This window comes from Salvelinus fontinalis, chromosome 2 (assembly GCF_029448725.1).
Source record: "Salvelinus fontinalis isolate EN_2023a chromosome 2, ASM2944872v1, whole genome shotgun sequence".
In the NCBI taxonomy this organism is placed as follows: domain Eukaryota; kingdom Metazoa; phylum Chordata; class Actinopteri; order Salmoniformes; family Salmonidae; genus Salvelinus; species Salvelinus fontinalis.
This window is the reverse complement of record NC_074666.1, coordinates 37,825,758-37,841,793: the sequence shown is the minus strand read 5'-3', so window position 1 is coordinate 37,841,793 and position 16,036 is coordinate 37,825,758. Positions and strand designations below refer to the sequence as shown.

The 16,036-nt window shown below is 43.2% G+C and overlaps 1 protein-coding gene across 2 annotated transcripts in view; it reads right to left on the bottom strand.

The window, feature by feature from the left end:
- Positions 1-291: 291 nt before the first annotated feature.
- LOC129818137 (delta-sarcoglycan-like) overlaps positions 292-16,036 on the bottom strand; it is a 317,531-nt gene continuing 301,786 nt past the window's right edge. For both annotated transcript variants that reach the window (XM_055873769.1, XM_055873777.1), the window contains exons 7-8: positions 7,041-7,164; positions 292-5,455 (exon numbers count right to left, since the gene is read on the bottom strand). In XM_055873769.1, the coding sequence (XP_055729744.1) occupies positions 5,276-5,455; positions 7,041-7,164 (304 nt within the window). In that variant the 3' untranslated portion in view covers positions 292-5,275. The remainder of the gene's footprint in view (positions 5,456-7,040; positions 7,165-16,036) is intronic.

Here is a 16,036-nt window from a genome sequence, read left to right as displayed (position 1 = left end):
ACTGTTCTGCCTGTGGCTATGGAACACTGACCTGTTCACCAGACATGCTATGCTCGGTTATGAAAAGCCAACTGACATTTACTCCTGAGGTGCTGATCTGTTGCACCCTCCATAACCACTGTGATTTATTATTTGAACCTACTGTTCATTATGAACGTTTGAACATCTTGAAGAACAATCAGGCCTTAATGGCCATGTACTCTTATATTCTCCCCCCGTCACAGCGTGGGGAGATTACGTAGAACAATTATCTGACGGACAGAAGAGTGAATATGCACACAAATGAAGCAATTATTTTTTAAATAAGTTTATTGATACATTTTAGATTGCAACTCAATTCATAAATACAAACTGTATACAGAAAGTATAATAAATGTAAGATAGTTAACTGACACGTATTCGCATTATTACAATGCTGTCTATATCCATTTGTTTTGCATAGAATGTGCGAGGATCTTCTTCATTTACATCATGGTGAAAACAAACAAAAAACGAGAACAAAATGTTACAATGACTTCTCAGCCTTTGCAAAAATGTGTTTTAATCGTAATTGAATCTTTTCAAAGAGGACTAAATAAATGTATGTGAACTAAATGAATACCTCATACTCGAGCACGGATGACACAGCTATCACTCCTGAAAGCGTTTTATCACATCTGTATCTTAAAATATGAAATAAGCATCCTCTTTTGATTGAATAGAGGGTAGGTAACCAATGTCTCGTTCAAAATGACAAGCTGCACACTATTTTCACATGAGAGAATGACCCCTAATGTCAAACCCAAAGCAAGGTACGAAGTGAAAAAATTATTGATTGTGAGTGTCGTTTTGTCCTCATAACCTCATCAACATTTTGTGCTCCTTTCACATGTAATGCTGTTCAAAATCGCCTCAAGACATGACGTCACACATGCTTGTTAAGCTAAGAACTAAAACAAATTAAATTACACAAGAATGCACTTACACTCAGCTCAGAAAAATTGTGCAACTAAATATCTCAGAAACACGCAAAATATGTCATATGTCAATCAACTAGTGTTTACAGCCATTTTAATGAATTAAAGATTCATAAAACATCATTTTGCAAATTAGAATATAATAATCATGGCACTCAAAGTCCTGCTTTTAGCTCATTAGATCTCGTTCAACTGGAGAGGTGTGAGAGACAACACATAGCTAGCGTTTAGAACACCCACAAAATGGTAGCTCTGATATATATCATTCTGTGTCTTGAGCCACTGGCGGTTAGCCTATTGAATATGTATAATTATATCCCCATCACAGAGAAACTATGTATGTTTGAAGATGTCTTTCACTCTTAGTCTATAAGAGTACCACTGCCAGACAGCCACTAGGAAGGTTTCAATTTCCAGGTTAATTCAACAATGTCGCAAAAAAAGTAGAAATTGTGATGATGGAAATGGCAGATATAGGATTCATTTTCTAAAGATTGACACATTTTTTATCTGTTCGACAGGGGTGTATTTTTCTTTGTCTAACTTTCTTTATTGGAAAAATTATGATGGAAACTGTGTTTTTGAATAAATTATGATTTACAGGACAATGATTGTCCTGACTTTCAAGAATTCCTGAATTACTTTGCCTTGCTATTCTGGTTGGCTGGCAAGTATCAACATCCAATTATTTCAGATCTACAGGAGTGCAAGTTTCACCATGGCACGGACCGTGGAGATACGTTGGCACATGAGAATTTTTCATCAGAATATAATATGGCAAATATTAGTCAATTATTGCATTCTATCCATGCTGGCTTTTGCGGGCAACCTGAGAAATAAAACAAACAGGTGGAAGGGCATACAGGCTGTCACCAATTTCTTAATGCGCGATTTTCCTAAATAGGTAATGGAAACACTTTTTTTAAAAGAAAGTTAAATAGAAACACACCCTAGCAGGCAATTGTCACTTTCTAAATGTTGACCAAAAATCACTGGACCAGTTAAAGGAAACATACTGTAGCTATTGTCAAATGATGGACCCTTATGAGACTTTTGAGTTAGCTTTTCTGCTATAGTTGCAGGGAAATTATCTCACAAAACATGTAAAGGGTCTTAGATAATCCTTCTGAAGCTAAGTGTGAACTGTGTTTGATCAAGCACTTTTGGAAAATCTGATTCTTAAGTCCCCCATCCTATATAAGATCCTTTATCTTCTTTCAGAAGGCCAGAAGACAGACTTGAACGAAGGCAAAGATTAACAGTGTCTCTCATTAGAATAATTCTACAGGAAGTCCTCCATAATAATGGTTATTTGTTTGTGTACCCAGAAGCACTGTCATGAGAGTGACTGTCCAATCAACCGACATGGAAGCATCTGAAATCGGACTCTCCTCTTCATAAAAGACAACCTTGACATTGGAAAGGCCCGGTCAAGGGTTCACTGTTGAGTCATTGATGGGTATATATTTTAGAGCATTGTTTCCAAACTCCAGTCCTTGAGTACCCCCAACAGCACACATTTTTGTTGTAACCCCGGACATGGACACCTGATTCAACTTGTCAACTAGTCATCAAGCCCTCAATGAGTTGAATCAGGTGAGTTTGTTGGGGGTACTCGAGGACTGGGGTTTGGAAATGTTGTTTTAGAATTACAAACAGAGACTATCTAATAACTGGAGTCAGAATGACATGTATGTGCAGTGGACAGGAGAGTAGTAGAGGACTAGGGCCGCTTTTAATGATTTGCAATCCTTAGTCTGTTATTGGGGTTGTGGCAGAGGCAACCAGTGACCGGCACTTAGCAAATACTCACTAATGAGGCTCACGGCAGCCATTTGCCCAGTTCCTAACCAATCAAAACACACATCAAACACTCTGGACAGTCTGTCTCACTATAATGAAGAGGAAAAGGGGAGTTAAACTTAATTTGAGTGGTGTTGATACAGTCCTCTGATCTAGTCAATTAGCACTGGACACACTCAGGTTTGTACACTTTGTGTGTGTCTGTGTCATAACTTTTCCATGGTGCAGAACACTGAAATATAAGAATGCTGTAGTCTGGGACAACTGATCTGCTTTTCAGACAACAATAACTGTATAAAACAGACCAAATTCAATATGCCTGGGGAAATGCTTCAGTCATCTTGACATTTAGTTTATTATATACTATCAGCAATACTCAGTGGCATTTTACAGTGTGTGCGTCTGAAATCTAAATTAATAAAAGGCTTTTATGTGGAGAAACAAAAAACGTTTTACAGAGCTAATACAAAACGTAACATCTCTTGAATATACAGTAGCACAACATTGACAGAGCTGTAAAAACCCAGCGGTAAAAACCCTCCTGGAGACTGTATTGCTTTCCTCAGCAGGGAGGCTGCGCTGATAACGAGTGGTCTAAGCTGAGGCAAACAGCCCCATTGAAATGGAGTAAAGGAAGAGGACGTCAATGCAAGGCAAAGTGGACTTGAGTACATCCATTTTCTCTCTAATAAACTTCAACAAAGACACTGTTCACTTCAGATCGCTTCAGGAGGATTGCAGTGTATGGGAGCTAAGGACAAGTACTCAATGAGTACTGTACAAGATGACTACGTATCAAGTCATAGTAGGGGCCCCTCCACTTTTTGGTTTGTGTGTCGGTTACTCTGAGCATCATTGAACAAGTAGAGCCAAATACACAATCGATAAAAGGCAAAAAAAACTCTTAGTAGAACAAATTCCATACAACACACGAGGAATGCAAAGACCTCACCCCCAACTGCCAAACAAAATGGGCTAGTATTCATGTGTACTATTGAGCTCAGCATGTGAGAAGTTCACACAAAGAAGAGGACCAACATAACGAAAAAGCAATATCACTTCTCCCAAAAGGCAAACATTGTACACTATACATGCGTACCTGTAGAATATCAAGATGTTTACTTATTCAATCTTTTTTTTTTACAAAAACACATGATATATAAAAGCTTTAATTTGCAAAAGAGCATATTCTCAATTTATCGAAGATATGTCCTTGACACACACAGATGTGATTGTGTATTTACAGATAAACTATATAAAAAAATGACTCTCTCGCTTATATCTCAAAAAAAACATGTGTTTACCAATATGTTGGCCCAAATATTCTTGTCAAAGGGATTAAATCACTGAAAAAATATGAGAAAAGAAGAGGGAGAAAGAGGGTGTGGGTGCATGCAGTTGGGTGAATCAGAGATATCTTTGCATTCCCATCCTCTACACACAAAACGGATTTAACCGAAAGGAAAAATCAAATGTACTCATTAACAAAAGAAAGTCTGTGTGATGTGCTTCTCCTTGCCACAAGTGCATTGATATAAGGCACAGGCACAATTTTCCCCTCTTTGAACAGAGTGGGTCACAATGGTTCAGTCCCAGTACGAGGAAATGGTAGGGTGATCACCTATGAAGACCATCACATCTCCATCAAATCAAAGTTTATTGGTCGCATACACAGATTTGCAGATATGCTCTCTATGGTATTTATGGTATATATACAGTATATACTCTATGGTATATATTGAGATATACTCAATGTTTACCATAATGTTCCCTTAGCTGTGTGGGTTAAAACTCTGTGCTGCTGTTGTTCTCTTCATGATTCTATAAAGTCGACATTGACGTGAATTGACATGATATGCAAGTGTTACCAATCTTGACACATTGACAATCATAATCATTCACAAAAGAAAACACTATTGGCACACACTTCCTGTTTCAAAACAAGAGACAATATTGTTAGAACTGCTAACAAACTGGAAAAATGTAATCATAGAACAAAATAGCAATGAGCTTTCTCTATCACTACATGTGTGGTAGATGACTTGAAGCAAAGAGTGTAAAATGGCAGGATATTGCAGGGTTTCTAAATGTGGGTGATCACCCTAGTGATTCTGGTACTGAAATTGTCTTCAGGACAGCGAACAGAACATTGTCACTCTGAGTGTCTCTTTGTAAATCGCAGGAGGATCCCTCTCAGTTTCTGCCAGAGGGTTGTTAGGAGGGACAGAACACTGTGTGTGTGTGTGTGTGTGTCTCTCTGTGTGTGTCTCTCTCTCTCTCTCTCTCTCTCTGTGTGTGTGTGTGTCTCTGTGTGTGTCTCTCTCTCTCTTTGTGTGTGTTTGATAACACTGTGCATCATGTGTGTCGGTATGATCTATATGTGTATTTTTTATGTGTATGTGTTTCAGAATGTGTATGTGTGTTTCAATGTGTGTGTGTTTCAGTATACATGTGTGTGTATGTTTCAGTGCTTGTGTGTGTGCGTGTGCGTGTAGATATTTTTGTGTGTATGTGTTCTAGAGGCAGACGTTGTTGCTGATCTGGCAGGTGGAGCCAGTTCCGGCCTGTGAGAGGAAGAGTTTCCCATTGGGACAGACGCACACCTCATAGACAGTCTGTCTGGAGGTGGTCCCCGATGGAGAGGCCTTGCCCTCCGGCAGACGCAGCAGCCTGATCCTCCGTGCGTCCAGATTGATCTGACCAAGAGGAGACAAAGGAAGATAAAGGCAGAGCGATTTTATTTACGTACAGTATTTGTAGGTGGGTAGGTTGCTGAGTGAGTGAGAGAGAGTAGAGAGAGAGAGCGTGAGAGAGAGAACTGTGTGTGTGACTCCACCCATGTATTAGTTCAAAAATCACAAGTATAGCCTCCTCTACCTAACAACAAAACAATCATAAGGAGCTGGAGATGATAGATCACTCAAAGCACTGTTGACAATATACTGTAGATCTGTTTGCATGATCTGTTCATTGTAGAAAACAAAACGCAACTCTACATTTTGCTAAAGGCATCTCTGCCATGCTTCTGGGCTGAAGAAAAGTGGCTAAAAGTGGCACATATTACAGGCAATAACCTCTTAACGGTCACACACCTAACTCATCTCTGAGCGCTCCTTCATGATTTAAGATGAACAAATCTATGCCCAGGCGTTTAAGCACTCTTAGCATCTTTTTTTCTATCTCGAACCTAAAAGGGTTCTTCGGCTGTCCCCATAGGAGAACCCTTTGAAGAACCCCTTTTGGTTCCACATAGAACCCTTTTGGGTCAAGGTAGAACCCTTATGGGTTCCATGTATAACCCTTTCCACAGAGGTTATCCTATGGGGACAGCCGAAAAAAACCTTGTGGAACCCTTTTTCCTAAGAGTGTACCTATCAATTCCAGCAATAACTTCTAACTTTAATTTGACATTACCATTTGAATTGGTATTTCTTCTCTTTCACCCAACTTTACCATTCCATCCACCCAGTCTAAATCCCATCTCTCTAATCCCCCTTGCCCTCCCGGGACTGGGCTTGTATTTGCCCGACCGGGAGTGGAACTGCTCCATATATAAAAAGGTAAAAGGAGTCATTATCAGGCACCTGGGTGGAAGCATTCCCATCAAATGACCTGGAACACTTTAGCAGGGAGTCTCAGCTGACTTCTCCACACATCTGCTATTGAGCAAATCTCTGCAGTGAGAGAAAGGCTGGGGGATGGGCAAGTCTCTAATAGGCAAACCTCACCACTAATTGCAGTTGCAAGTGCCAAGGGGCTCCTAGAGAGCGAGAGCTGTCTGTGAGGTGTCTGTCCACACATCAGGCAGGTGACACATGGACAGTTGGAAGGCTTCTCAAATGGAGTGTGAGGGCAGACACCTCACAGACAGATTTAGCAAAGCACTAAAATGTCTGATATAAGTCACATCAAGTCCATAAAATGGAGAGGGGCCTCTGTTTATGTGTTATATCATCTAGTCACATTATTCTGTTAAATCTTCTTATTAAACTTAGGAAGAAGGGCAACAATAGGACAAATTAAGTTTTACCCTCATCCAGATTTTCCTCACATCATAACATTGACAGACAGATATACAGATGTAGAGTATACACAGTGTGAGAACTCTTAACGCAGCTTTATTTCCTTCCTGACCTCCTTCCTTCATGACATCAATGATGAACTGATCTGACATAATTTGAAAATGAAAGCTATCGAGTGAAATCCTTTAGATCAGTGACTACTTTAAGGGAGGAGGATGGAAAGATGAAAAGATAAAAGTTGGGAAAATGGTTCCCCTACCTCTCCGTCTTTGGACTCCAGGCGTAGGTCACTTCTACACGTGGCCTGGATGTCCCCTGCCTCTGCCAGGATCTGGATTCCTTTAGGGGCCTCCATGTACAGAGACCGCGTGGGAGACTCCAGTCTGGAAGAGAGAGAAGAGACAATTCCACCAATGGCAATATATAGTAAAGAATATCCAAGATAGAGCCTGGGAGAAAACAGAATAATTATGCCCCTTGGTAGCTATGGCTGCTGTTTACTGAAACACATGACACACAAACAGAAAAACAAATAGAAAGTGAACGTGTCAGGTGTATTCACTACATCATGACTTTTGCTAATCGTTTTTCTTCCTACAATAAAATGTGTCTGTTGTTCATAGTATAACGGGCTTCCATTGTCTCAGGAACTCATATCAGAGTATAACTTTTGTGGAGTGTTGTTATCCCTCAGTCAGTGAATGGAGATATGAACCAGAGCCTGGAACGAAGATATGGAGACAGTAGACAGTAATCTAGGATAAGAGGTTGTGGCTGCAGGTGAAGTTCTTCTCTGGCCCCTGCCAGCCTCAGCCGCTGCCCAACAAGGAAATTAAATATCGATCACATGGTCAAACAAACAACTAGCAGCATTTATATTCCAATAAGTAGCTGTCATCTTTATTCATATCAAACGGGTTTGGTTGACCTTACTTAAACATTTAAATAATGAAGGGGAGGGAGATGAATGCTAGCTGAAGGATCTCGAATTATATCAAATTTTCCTTACATATTGCTGTGATATTACTTGACTATATTCTAGTATTGTATTATTATGTTATATACTGTATCATATTTTATAAACTGGGTTGTTCGTGCCCTGAATGCTGATTGGCTAACAGCCATGGTATATCAGACCGTATACCACGTGTATGACAAAACATTTCTTTTTACTGCTCTAATTACGTTGGTAACCAGTTTCTAACAGCAATAAGGTGCCTCGGGAGTCTATGATATATGGCTAATATACCACGGCTAGGGGCTGTATCCAGGCACTCCGCGATGCGTCGTGCCTAAGACCAGCCCATAGCTGTGGTATTTTGGCCATATATCACACCTCCTCAGGCCTTATTGCTTAAATATATCATATTATAATATTCTAGGATATTTCTGCCATCTGACTTGTTAACATTGGAAAAAGGAGGACAGAAAAGACAACAAAGGGGCCTGGGTTATTATTATAAGAACATAATGGCCACCAAAGGCTGTGCAATGACACTGGGAAATCATTAAACGCTTATAAGATTCAGGCAGTCGGAAATAATGTGGGCAGAATGTCAAAACAGGCTACATATCTAGCGACTGAGACACAACCCTAAATTACACCTCAGTTGTTAAATGATAGGCCATGTAACTGTTATCACACTGCAATCTCTCCATCTCATCTTCAGCCCTTGAGATAAAAAAAATGCCCTGTTTATACCTAGTGCTAATATGCTTCTTTTGACCATTGACTTATGGCATCAATGTGTCTTAAAGTAAACTAATAAATATATATATTTTTTAAATATACAGGGAGGGACCAGGAAGTCTGGTCAGCATGGATGGAAAAGAGACACATTTTAATATCATGTCTAGACACGTCTGAAAAGATGGGCACAATCAGAATGTGGACAAGATCAGGACAACGGATGCATGTTAGAACCAGGTATAAATGGGTCTTAAACTGTACACTGAGATGAAGATGAATGAAGAGTGTGTGAACAGATATGTTGAGGACATTTAACATTGAGGAGATGTGTTCAACATCTAAGAATGTAATTGGAAATATAGAACACTTCCCCCTTGAATCAAAGCAGATGGGTGGAGGGATGTGTGGTTATTTTCATCACGAGACTCTTCCATTTTTTGTCTCTCCCCTGCACAATCCTATTCAAGGATTTCATTAATGGACAAAGTGTTCCTTCATCAAATGCCCATATAAGCCTGGCTGTCACGTTGCTAATGAACGAGTGAAGGTTATGTACCAACATTTATATTGATCCTGTAGTTGTGTTCCAAATGACCATTTACCTAGCACAAGCATGTTAGTCACTTTTGTTAAAAAAAATATATATATGTACTGTATATACAGCTCTGGTAAAAATTAAGAGATCACTGCAAAAATATCAGTTTCTCTGGTTTTACTATTTATAGGTATATGTTTGGGTAAAATGAACATTTTTGTTTCATTCTATAAAACTACTGACAACATTTCTCCCAAATTCCAAATACAAATATTGTCATTAGAGCATTTATTTGCAGAAAATGACAACTGGTCAAAATAACAAAAAGGATGCAGTGTTGACAGACCTCGAATAATGTACAGAAAATAAGTTGATATTGAGAAATCGGGGAGAAGGGCCTTGGTCAGACAGGTGACCAAGAACCCGATGGTCACTCTGACAGAGCTCCAGAGTTCCTCTGTGGAGATGGGAGAACCTCCCAGAAGGACAACCATCTCTGCAGCACTCCACCAATCAAGCCTTTATGGTAGAGTGGCCAGACGGAAGCCACTCCTCAGTAAAAGGTACATCACAGCCCGCTTGGAGTTTGCCAAAGGCACCTAAAGGACTCTCAGACCATGAGAAGCAAGATTCTCTGGTCTGATGAAACCAAGATTGAACTCTTTGGCCTGAATGCCAAGCGTCACGTCTGGAGGAAACCTGGCACCATCCCTACGGTGAAGCATGGCGGTGATAGCATCATGCTGTGTGGATGTTTTTTCAGCGGCAGGGACTGAGAGACTAGTCAGGATCGAGGGAAAGATGAACGGAGATCCTTGAAAACCTGCTCCAGAGAACTCGGGACCTCAGACTGGGGTGAATATTTACCTTCCAACAAGACAACGACCCTAAGCACACAGCCTGGACAATGCAGGAGTGGCTTTCGGAACAAGTCTTTCAATGTCCTTAACTGGCTCAGCCAGAGCCTGGACTTGAACCCAATTGAACATCTCTGGAGAGACCTGAAAATAGCTGTGCAGCGACGTTTCCCATCCAACCTGACAGAGCTTGAGAGGATAGCTTGTAGCATCATACCCAAGAAGACTCGAGGCTGTAATCACTGCCAAAGGTGTTTCAACAAAGTACTGAGTAAAGGGTATGAATACATATTTGCAAACATTTCTAAAAACATGTTTTTGCTTTGACATTGTGGAGTATTGTGTGTAGATTGATGAGGAAACCTTTTTTTGTTTAAATCAATTTTAGAATAAAGCTGTAACGGAACAAAATGTGGAATAAGTCACTGGGTCTGAATACTAACCCGATGCACTGTAAGTGCAATTCAATTGTACCAACCAGGGAGTTTGCGTGTGGACATAATGCTTTGGACATAATGTCCACTCTTTGACAGAAAACATAGCTCTAAGTGTGTCTGCTAAAACATAGATTAACAGAATAATGCTGTGATGGTACATCATGTCCTTTCAAAGAGGATCAACACAACTGGACATTACTTTGTTTGGAGTTGGACGTCAGTGTGGGAGGATGAGAAACAGCATCAGACTATCTCTACTAAAGGAGAAAACATTTCATGTTGGGTTTAGTTGCCATATTGTGATCAGAAAATAGTCTAAACAAAAATATCTATACCCTCATTGGTTAGATTCACAAAAAAGGAATTTCAAAAAGCATTTATTGTTATGAAAATTAAAGCAACCACTCCCATGCATTAATCAGCCCAAAGTGCTCTTCCTCTTTGAGAAGCCTGTGATTGTGAGCCTCAGCCTGGCTATCTATCTGTATTCAGGGTCGGGGTGTGCTGTGTGCCTCAGATGCTTCTGGAGGGAAAATAAAACAGATTATAAGACAGAACGTTACAGCAACAGCATCCTTGGCATTGTCTCAGGATCACAGAGAGTCGACTAATCAGACGCTTGACCAAGAAATTAAGGTTGTGTTGGGAATAATAGAAGAGGCTGAGGTAGATGTGATGTGCATCTCCTGGTGCACTGTTCAATTGTTTATTATTAATGTTTTTGTCATTGCCCTCACTGGCTTTCATGCAATTTAAATGTGATCTTGTCCGAGGTGTCAGACTCGGCGATGTAATGAACACGATGGGAGACAGAGAGCTGGTTTCAAGCGCAGGGCGCAGCAGGTGTTTATTTGTAAAGGACCACAGGAGGATGAAGGTAGCTGGGTACAAAAAGGCACCAGTACAGGCAGGGAAAAGGATAGTATCGTCGTCCAGGTGTCACGTTCCTGACCTATTTCTGTTAGTTTGTTGTATGTGTTAGTTGGTCAGGACGTGAGTTTGGGTGGGCATTCTATGTTTTCTGTTTCTATGTTGGTTTATGGGTTGCCTGGTATGGCTCTTAATTAGAGGCAGGTGTTTGGCGTTCCTCTAATTAAGAGTCATATTTAGGGAGGTTGTTTCACAGTGTTCGTTGTGGGTGGTTGTCTCCTGTGTCTGTGTTTGTCGCACCATACGGGACTGTTCGGTTTGTTTTGTTATTCGTCATTTTTATGTGTAGGCTATTTTCCCTGTTCGTGCGTTCTTCGTGTTTATGTGAGTTCGTCTTCCAGGTCTGTCTACACCGTTTGTTGTTTTGTTAGTTTAGTCAAGTTCGTGTTTTCGTGTTTTCTTTAATAAATCATGTCTTCAAACTCCGCTGCATTTTGGTTCAATCCCTGCTCCTCCTCTTCGGATGAAGAGGAGGAGGAAATCCGTTACAGAACCACCCACCGATCCAGAACCAAGCGGCGTGAATTCGAGCAGTGGCCTGCTACACAGGAATCATGGACTTGGGAGGAAGTATTGGAGGGTAAAGGACACTGGGCTCACATTGGGGAATATCGCCGCGCTCGTGAGGAGATGGAGGCAGCGAGAGCCCAAGAGCGGTGGTATGAGGAGGCAGCAAGGAGACGTGGCTGGAAGCCCGAGAGGAGACCCCAAAAATTTCTTGGGGGGTGGCTAAGAGGTAGTGGGCCGAGGGCAGGTAGGAGACCTGCGCCCACTTCCCAGGCTTACCGTGGAGAGCGGGAGTACGGGCAGACATCGTGTACGCAGTAGAGCGCATGGTGTCTCCTGTACGTATGCATAGCCCGGTGCGGGTTATTCCACCTACCCGCACTGGTAGGGCTAGATTGGGTATTGAGCCAGGTGTCATGAGGCCGGCTCAGCGCGTCTGGTCTCCAGTGCGTCTCCTCGGGCCGGCTTACATGGCACCAGCCTTACGCATGGTGTCCCCGGTTCGCCTACATAGCCCGGTGCGGGTTATTCCACCTCCCCGCACTGGTCAGGCGACGGGGAGCATTCAACCAGGTAAGGTTGGGCAGGCTCGGTGCTCAAGGGAGCCAGTACGCCTGCACGGTCCGGTATTTCCGGCACTACCTCCCCACCCCAGCCCAGTACCACTAGTGCCTACACTACGCACCAGGCTTCCAGTGCGTTTTCAGAGCCCTGTTTCTCCTCCACGCACTCTCTCTATGGTGCGTGTCTCCAGCCCAGTGCCTCCAGTTCCGGCACCGCGCACTAAGCCACCTGTGCGTCTCCTAAGTCCTGTGCACACTGTTGTTTCTCCCCGCACTCGTCCTGAGGTGCGTGCCCTCAGTCCGGTACCACGCACCAGGCCTATAGTGCGCTTCGAGAGGTCAGTGTGCCCTGTCCCTGCTCCCCGCACTAGGCTTGAAGTGCGTGTCCCCAGTCAGGTGCCTCCAGTTCCGGCACCACGCACCAAGCCTACAGTGCGTCTCAGCCGGCCAGAGTCTGCCGTCTGCCCAACGGCGCATGAACTGCCTGTCTGCCATGAGCCTGCAAAGCTGCCCGTCTGCCATGAGCCTACAGAGCCTTCCGCCAGACAGGAGCAGCCAAAGCCTTCCGCCAGACAGGAGCAGTCTGAGCCATCCGTCTCCGCAGCGCCGTCTGAGCCATCCGTCTCCCCAGCGCCGTCTGAGCCATCCGTCTCCCCAGCGCCATCTGAGCCATCCGTCTGTCCCAAGCCATTAGAGCCGCCCGTCTGTCCCGAGCCGTCAGAGCCGATAGTCAGTCAGGAGCCGCTAGAGCCAGTCGTCAGTCAGGATCTGCCAGGGCCGCCAACCAGACAGGATCTGCCAGAGCCGCCAACCAGACAGGATCTGCCAGAGCCGCCAACCAGACAGGATCTGCCAGAGCCGCCAACCAGACAGGATCTGCCAGAGCCGTCAGTGAGCCATGAGCGTCCAGAGCCGTCAGCCAGCCATGAGCGTCCAGAGCCGTCAGCCAGCCATGAGCGTCCAGAGCCGTCAGCCAGCCATGAGCGTCCAGAGCCGTCAGCCAGCCATGAGCGTCCAGAGCCGTCAGCCAGCCATGAGCGTCCAGAGCCGTCAGCCAGCCATGAGCGTCCAGAGCCGTCAGCCAGCCATGAGCGTCCAGAGCCGTCAGCCAGTCATGAGCTGTCCCTCAGCCCAGAGCGGCTATTGATTCAGAACTGCCCCTCAGTCCAGAGCTGTCTCTCTGTCCGGAGCTGCCTTTCAGTCCGGAGTTACCTCTCTATCCTGAGTTACCTCTCTATCCTGAGTTACCTCGCTATCCTGATCTATCCCTCTGTCCTGAGCTATCCCTCTGTCCTGAGCTATCCCTCTGTCCCGGTGCTGCCCCTGGTGTCGATGTTACCAAAAGGATTTAGTGGATGTAAGATGAGGGTGGTCATTCATAGGGGGAAATGTAAGCTGGGATTGACTATGGTGGGGTGGGGACCTCGCCCGGAGCCTGAGCCACCACCGTGGTCAGATGCCCACCCAGACCCTCCCCTAGACTTTGTGCTGGTGCGCCCGGAGTTCGCACCTTATGGGGGGGGGTTATGTCACGTTCCTGACCTATTTCTGTTAGTTTGTTGTATGTGTTAGTTGGTCAGGACGTGAGTTTGGGTGGGCATTCTATGTTTTCTGTTTCTATGTTGGTTTATGGGTTGCCTGGAATGGCTCTTAATTAGAGGCAGGTGTTTGGCGTTCCTCTAATTAAGAGTCATATTTAGGGAGGTTGTTTCACAGTGTTCGTTGTGGGTGGTTGTCTCCTGTGTCTGTGTTTGTCGCACCATACGGGACTGTTCGGTTTGTTTTGTTATTCGTCATTTTTATGTGTAGGCTATTTTCCCTGTTCGTGCGTTCTTCGTGTTTATGTGAGTTCGTCGTCCAGGTCTGTCTACACCGTTTGTTGTTTTGTTAGTTTAGTCAAGTTCGTGTTTTCGTGTTTTCTTTAATAAATCATGTCTTCAAACTCTGCTGCATTTTGGTTCAATCCCTGCACCTCCTCTTCGGATGAAGAGGAGGAGGAAATCCGTTACACCAGGAGATCAGGCAATAGGTTGATAACAGGAAATCCGATAGGCTAAAGTACAGGCAGGGAATAGGAAAAAGCCACCGTTAGTGAGTCAGGCAAAAACTATCATACACAGGAAGATTACATTACAGTAAACACAGTGATCTGAATAGAAGTGGATCACAAAACAAGCAATACCTCACAATGATGAGGTGCAAAGAACTAAAGTAAATAGTGTGTGATAATGACATACAGTTGTGTGAACAGGTGATCAGAATTCAGGTGATTGGGATCTGGAGAGTGAGCTGCGTTCAGGGGATCTACGTGTTTGAGAGTGTGAGCTGGAAAGTGAGCTGGAAAGTGGGCTGGAAAGTGAGCTGCGTTCAGGGGATCTACGTGTTTGAGAGTGTGAGCTGGATGCAGACGTTACAGGTGACAGTTGCTATCCATTGGAGTGCTGTGGTTGGTTCCCTAAAATTCTGAGGAGGGTTTAGCGAAGGTTCAATTACTCTGATAAATATATACTTTATAAAGGTGGTTTGTCTGACAGATCTGGGGCTTATTGCAGTGTGGATGGGAGTGCTGACCCCATTGGGGCCCAACTACAGTCACAGCATTTGTTTTAATGATTACAAATCACCTCCAAAACTCTGCTCAAAGGTAAAACAATAAATCTGGATAAATGGCGGCTCCGTTTTCAAAGAAAGCCATTTATGGCTTAATGTCACATTACTTCTTAAGAACACATTCCATGTTCAATGAGTTATTGTGGTGCTTTTTTGCTCTCAGGCTAGGCGTCATATTGTTTTGTTTGTATCTGTGTAGAGAACGGGTCAGGACATCTGTCAAATAGTCCTGACCTCCTTTCTGCCGCCATAAGTGAGAAATGCATTCAATAGAAGGACATGTCCTATGGATGACACATTAACATCAACCATAGAGATATGATGATGGTTATTGGTCAAATTCTATAACAATAGCAGGGAGCGGGAGAATATGACACTCAAAATAGAACATGGTGGGATCCAGAATTCTTACCTGCCAAGGCTTCCAACACATTACGTAAAGATTAGATTTTTACTCATGCTCCACTGCGCTCACCCCTCTTTCTAATGTAATTGGATAGTTTCGACCATATCTCATTTTCAATTGGCCACTTGTCATAAAATTATGCATAAATAGAAGAAAAAGCCCTAGCCTACAACCAACAATTACACTGGTAATTGTATGCAGGAGCTTCGGAGCATCATTCAAAGTGATCTGTCCTTTTCTGATGAAACATTTTTAAATGATCATTTCAAGAGCGCCATCAATGATGGATGAGTCATCACACAAAGTCATATCTCTGGAAGCAATATTATACATTTGTCATGGAATGCTCTCTGTCTGTCTCTCTCTGTCTCTCTCTCCACTCTTTCTCCAATTAACAACCCAAATAGCACTGTAACAGTAATCCAAATGCAATCTATATGTATCTACACCAAATGAATTTACACAAGATATAGTATGAATCATATGTACATCAGTAAACATATTTGAGTGAGCTATGTCAAGAATCCGGTATATAAATAAATATTTGAGGTGATGTCAGGGAGTGGGAGAGAACTGTGTGTTTATAGTGTGTTCCTTTTGATTGATGGGTGTCAGAATGTTTGCTGTACATGGTGGCAGGGCTGATAACCAGTGTCACCTGTCAGCGAGGGTAAGCCCACTGTTACCATCTCTCCTCTCACTCTGACAGGGCAAGGGGGA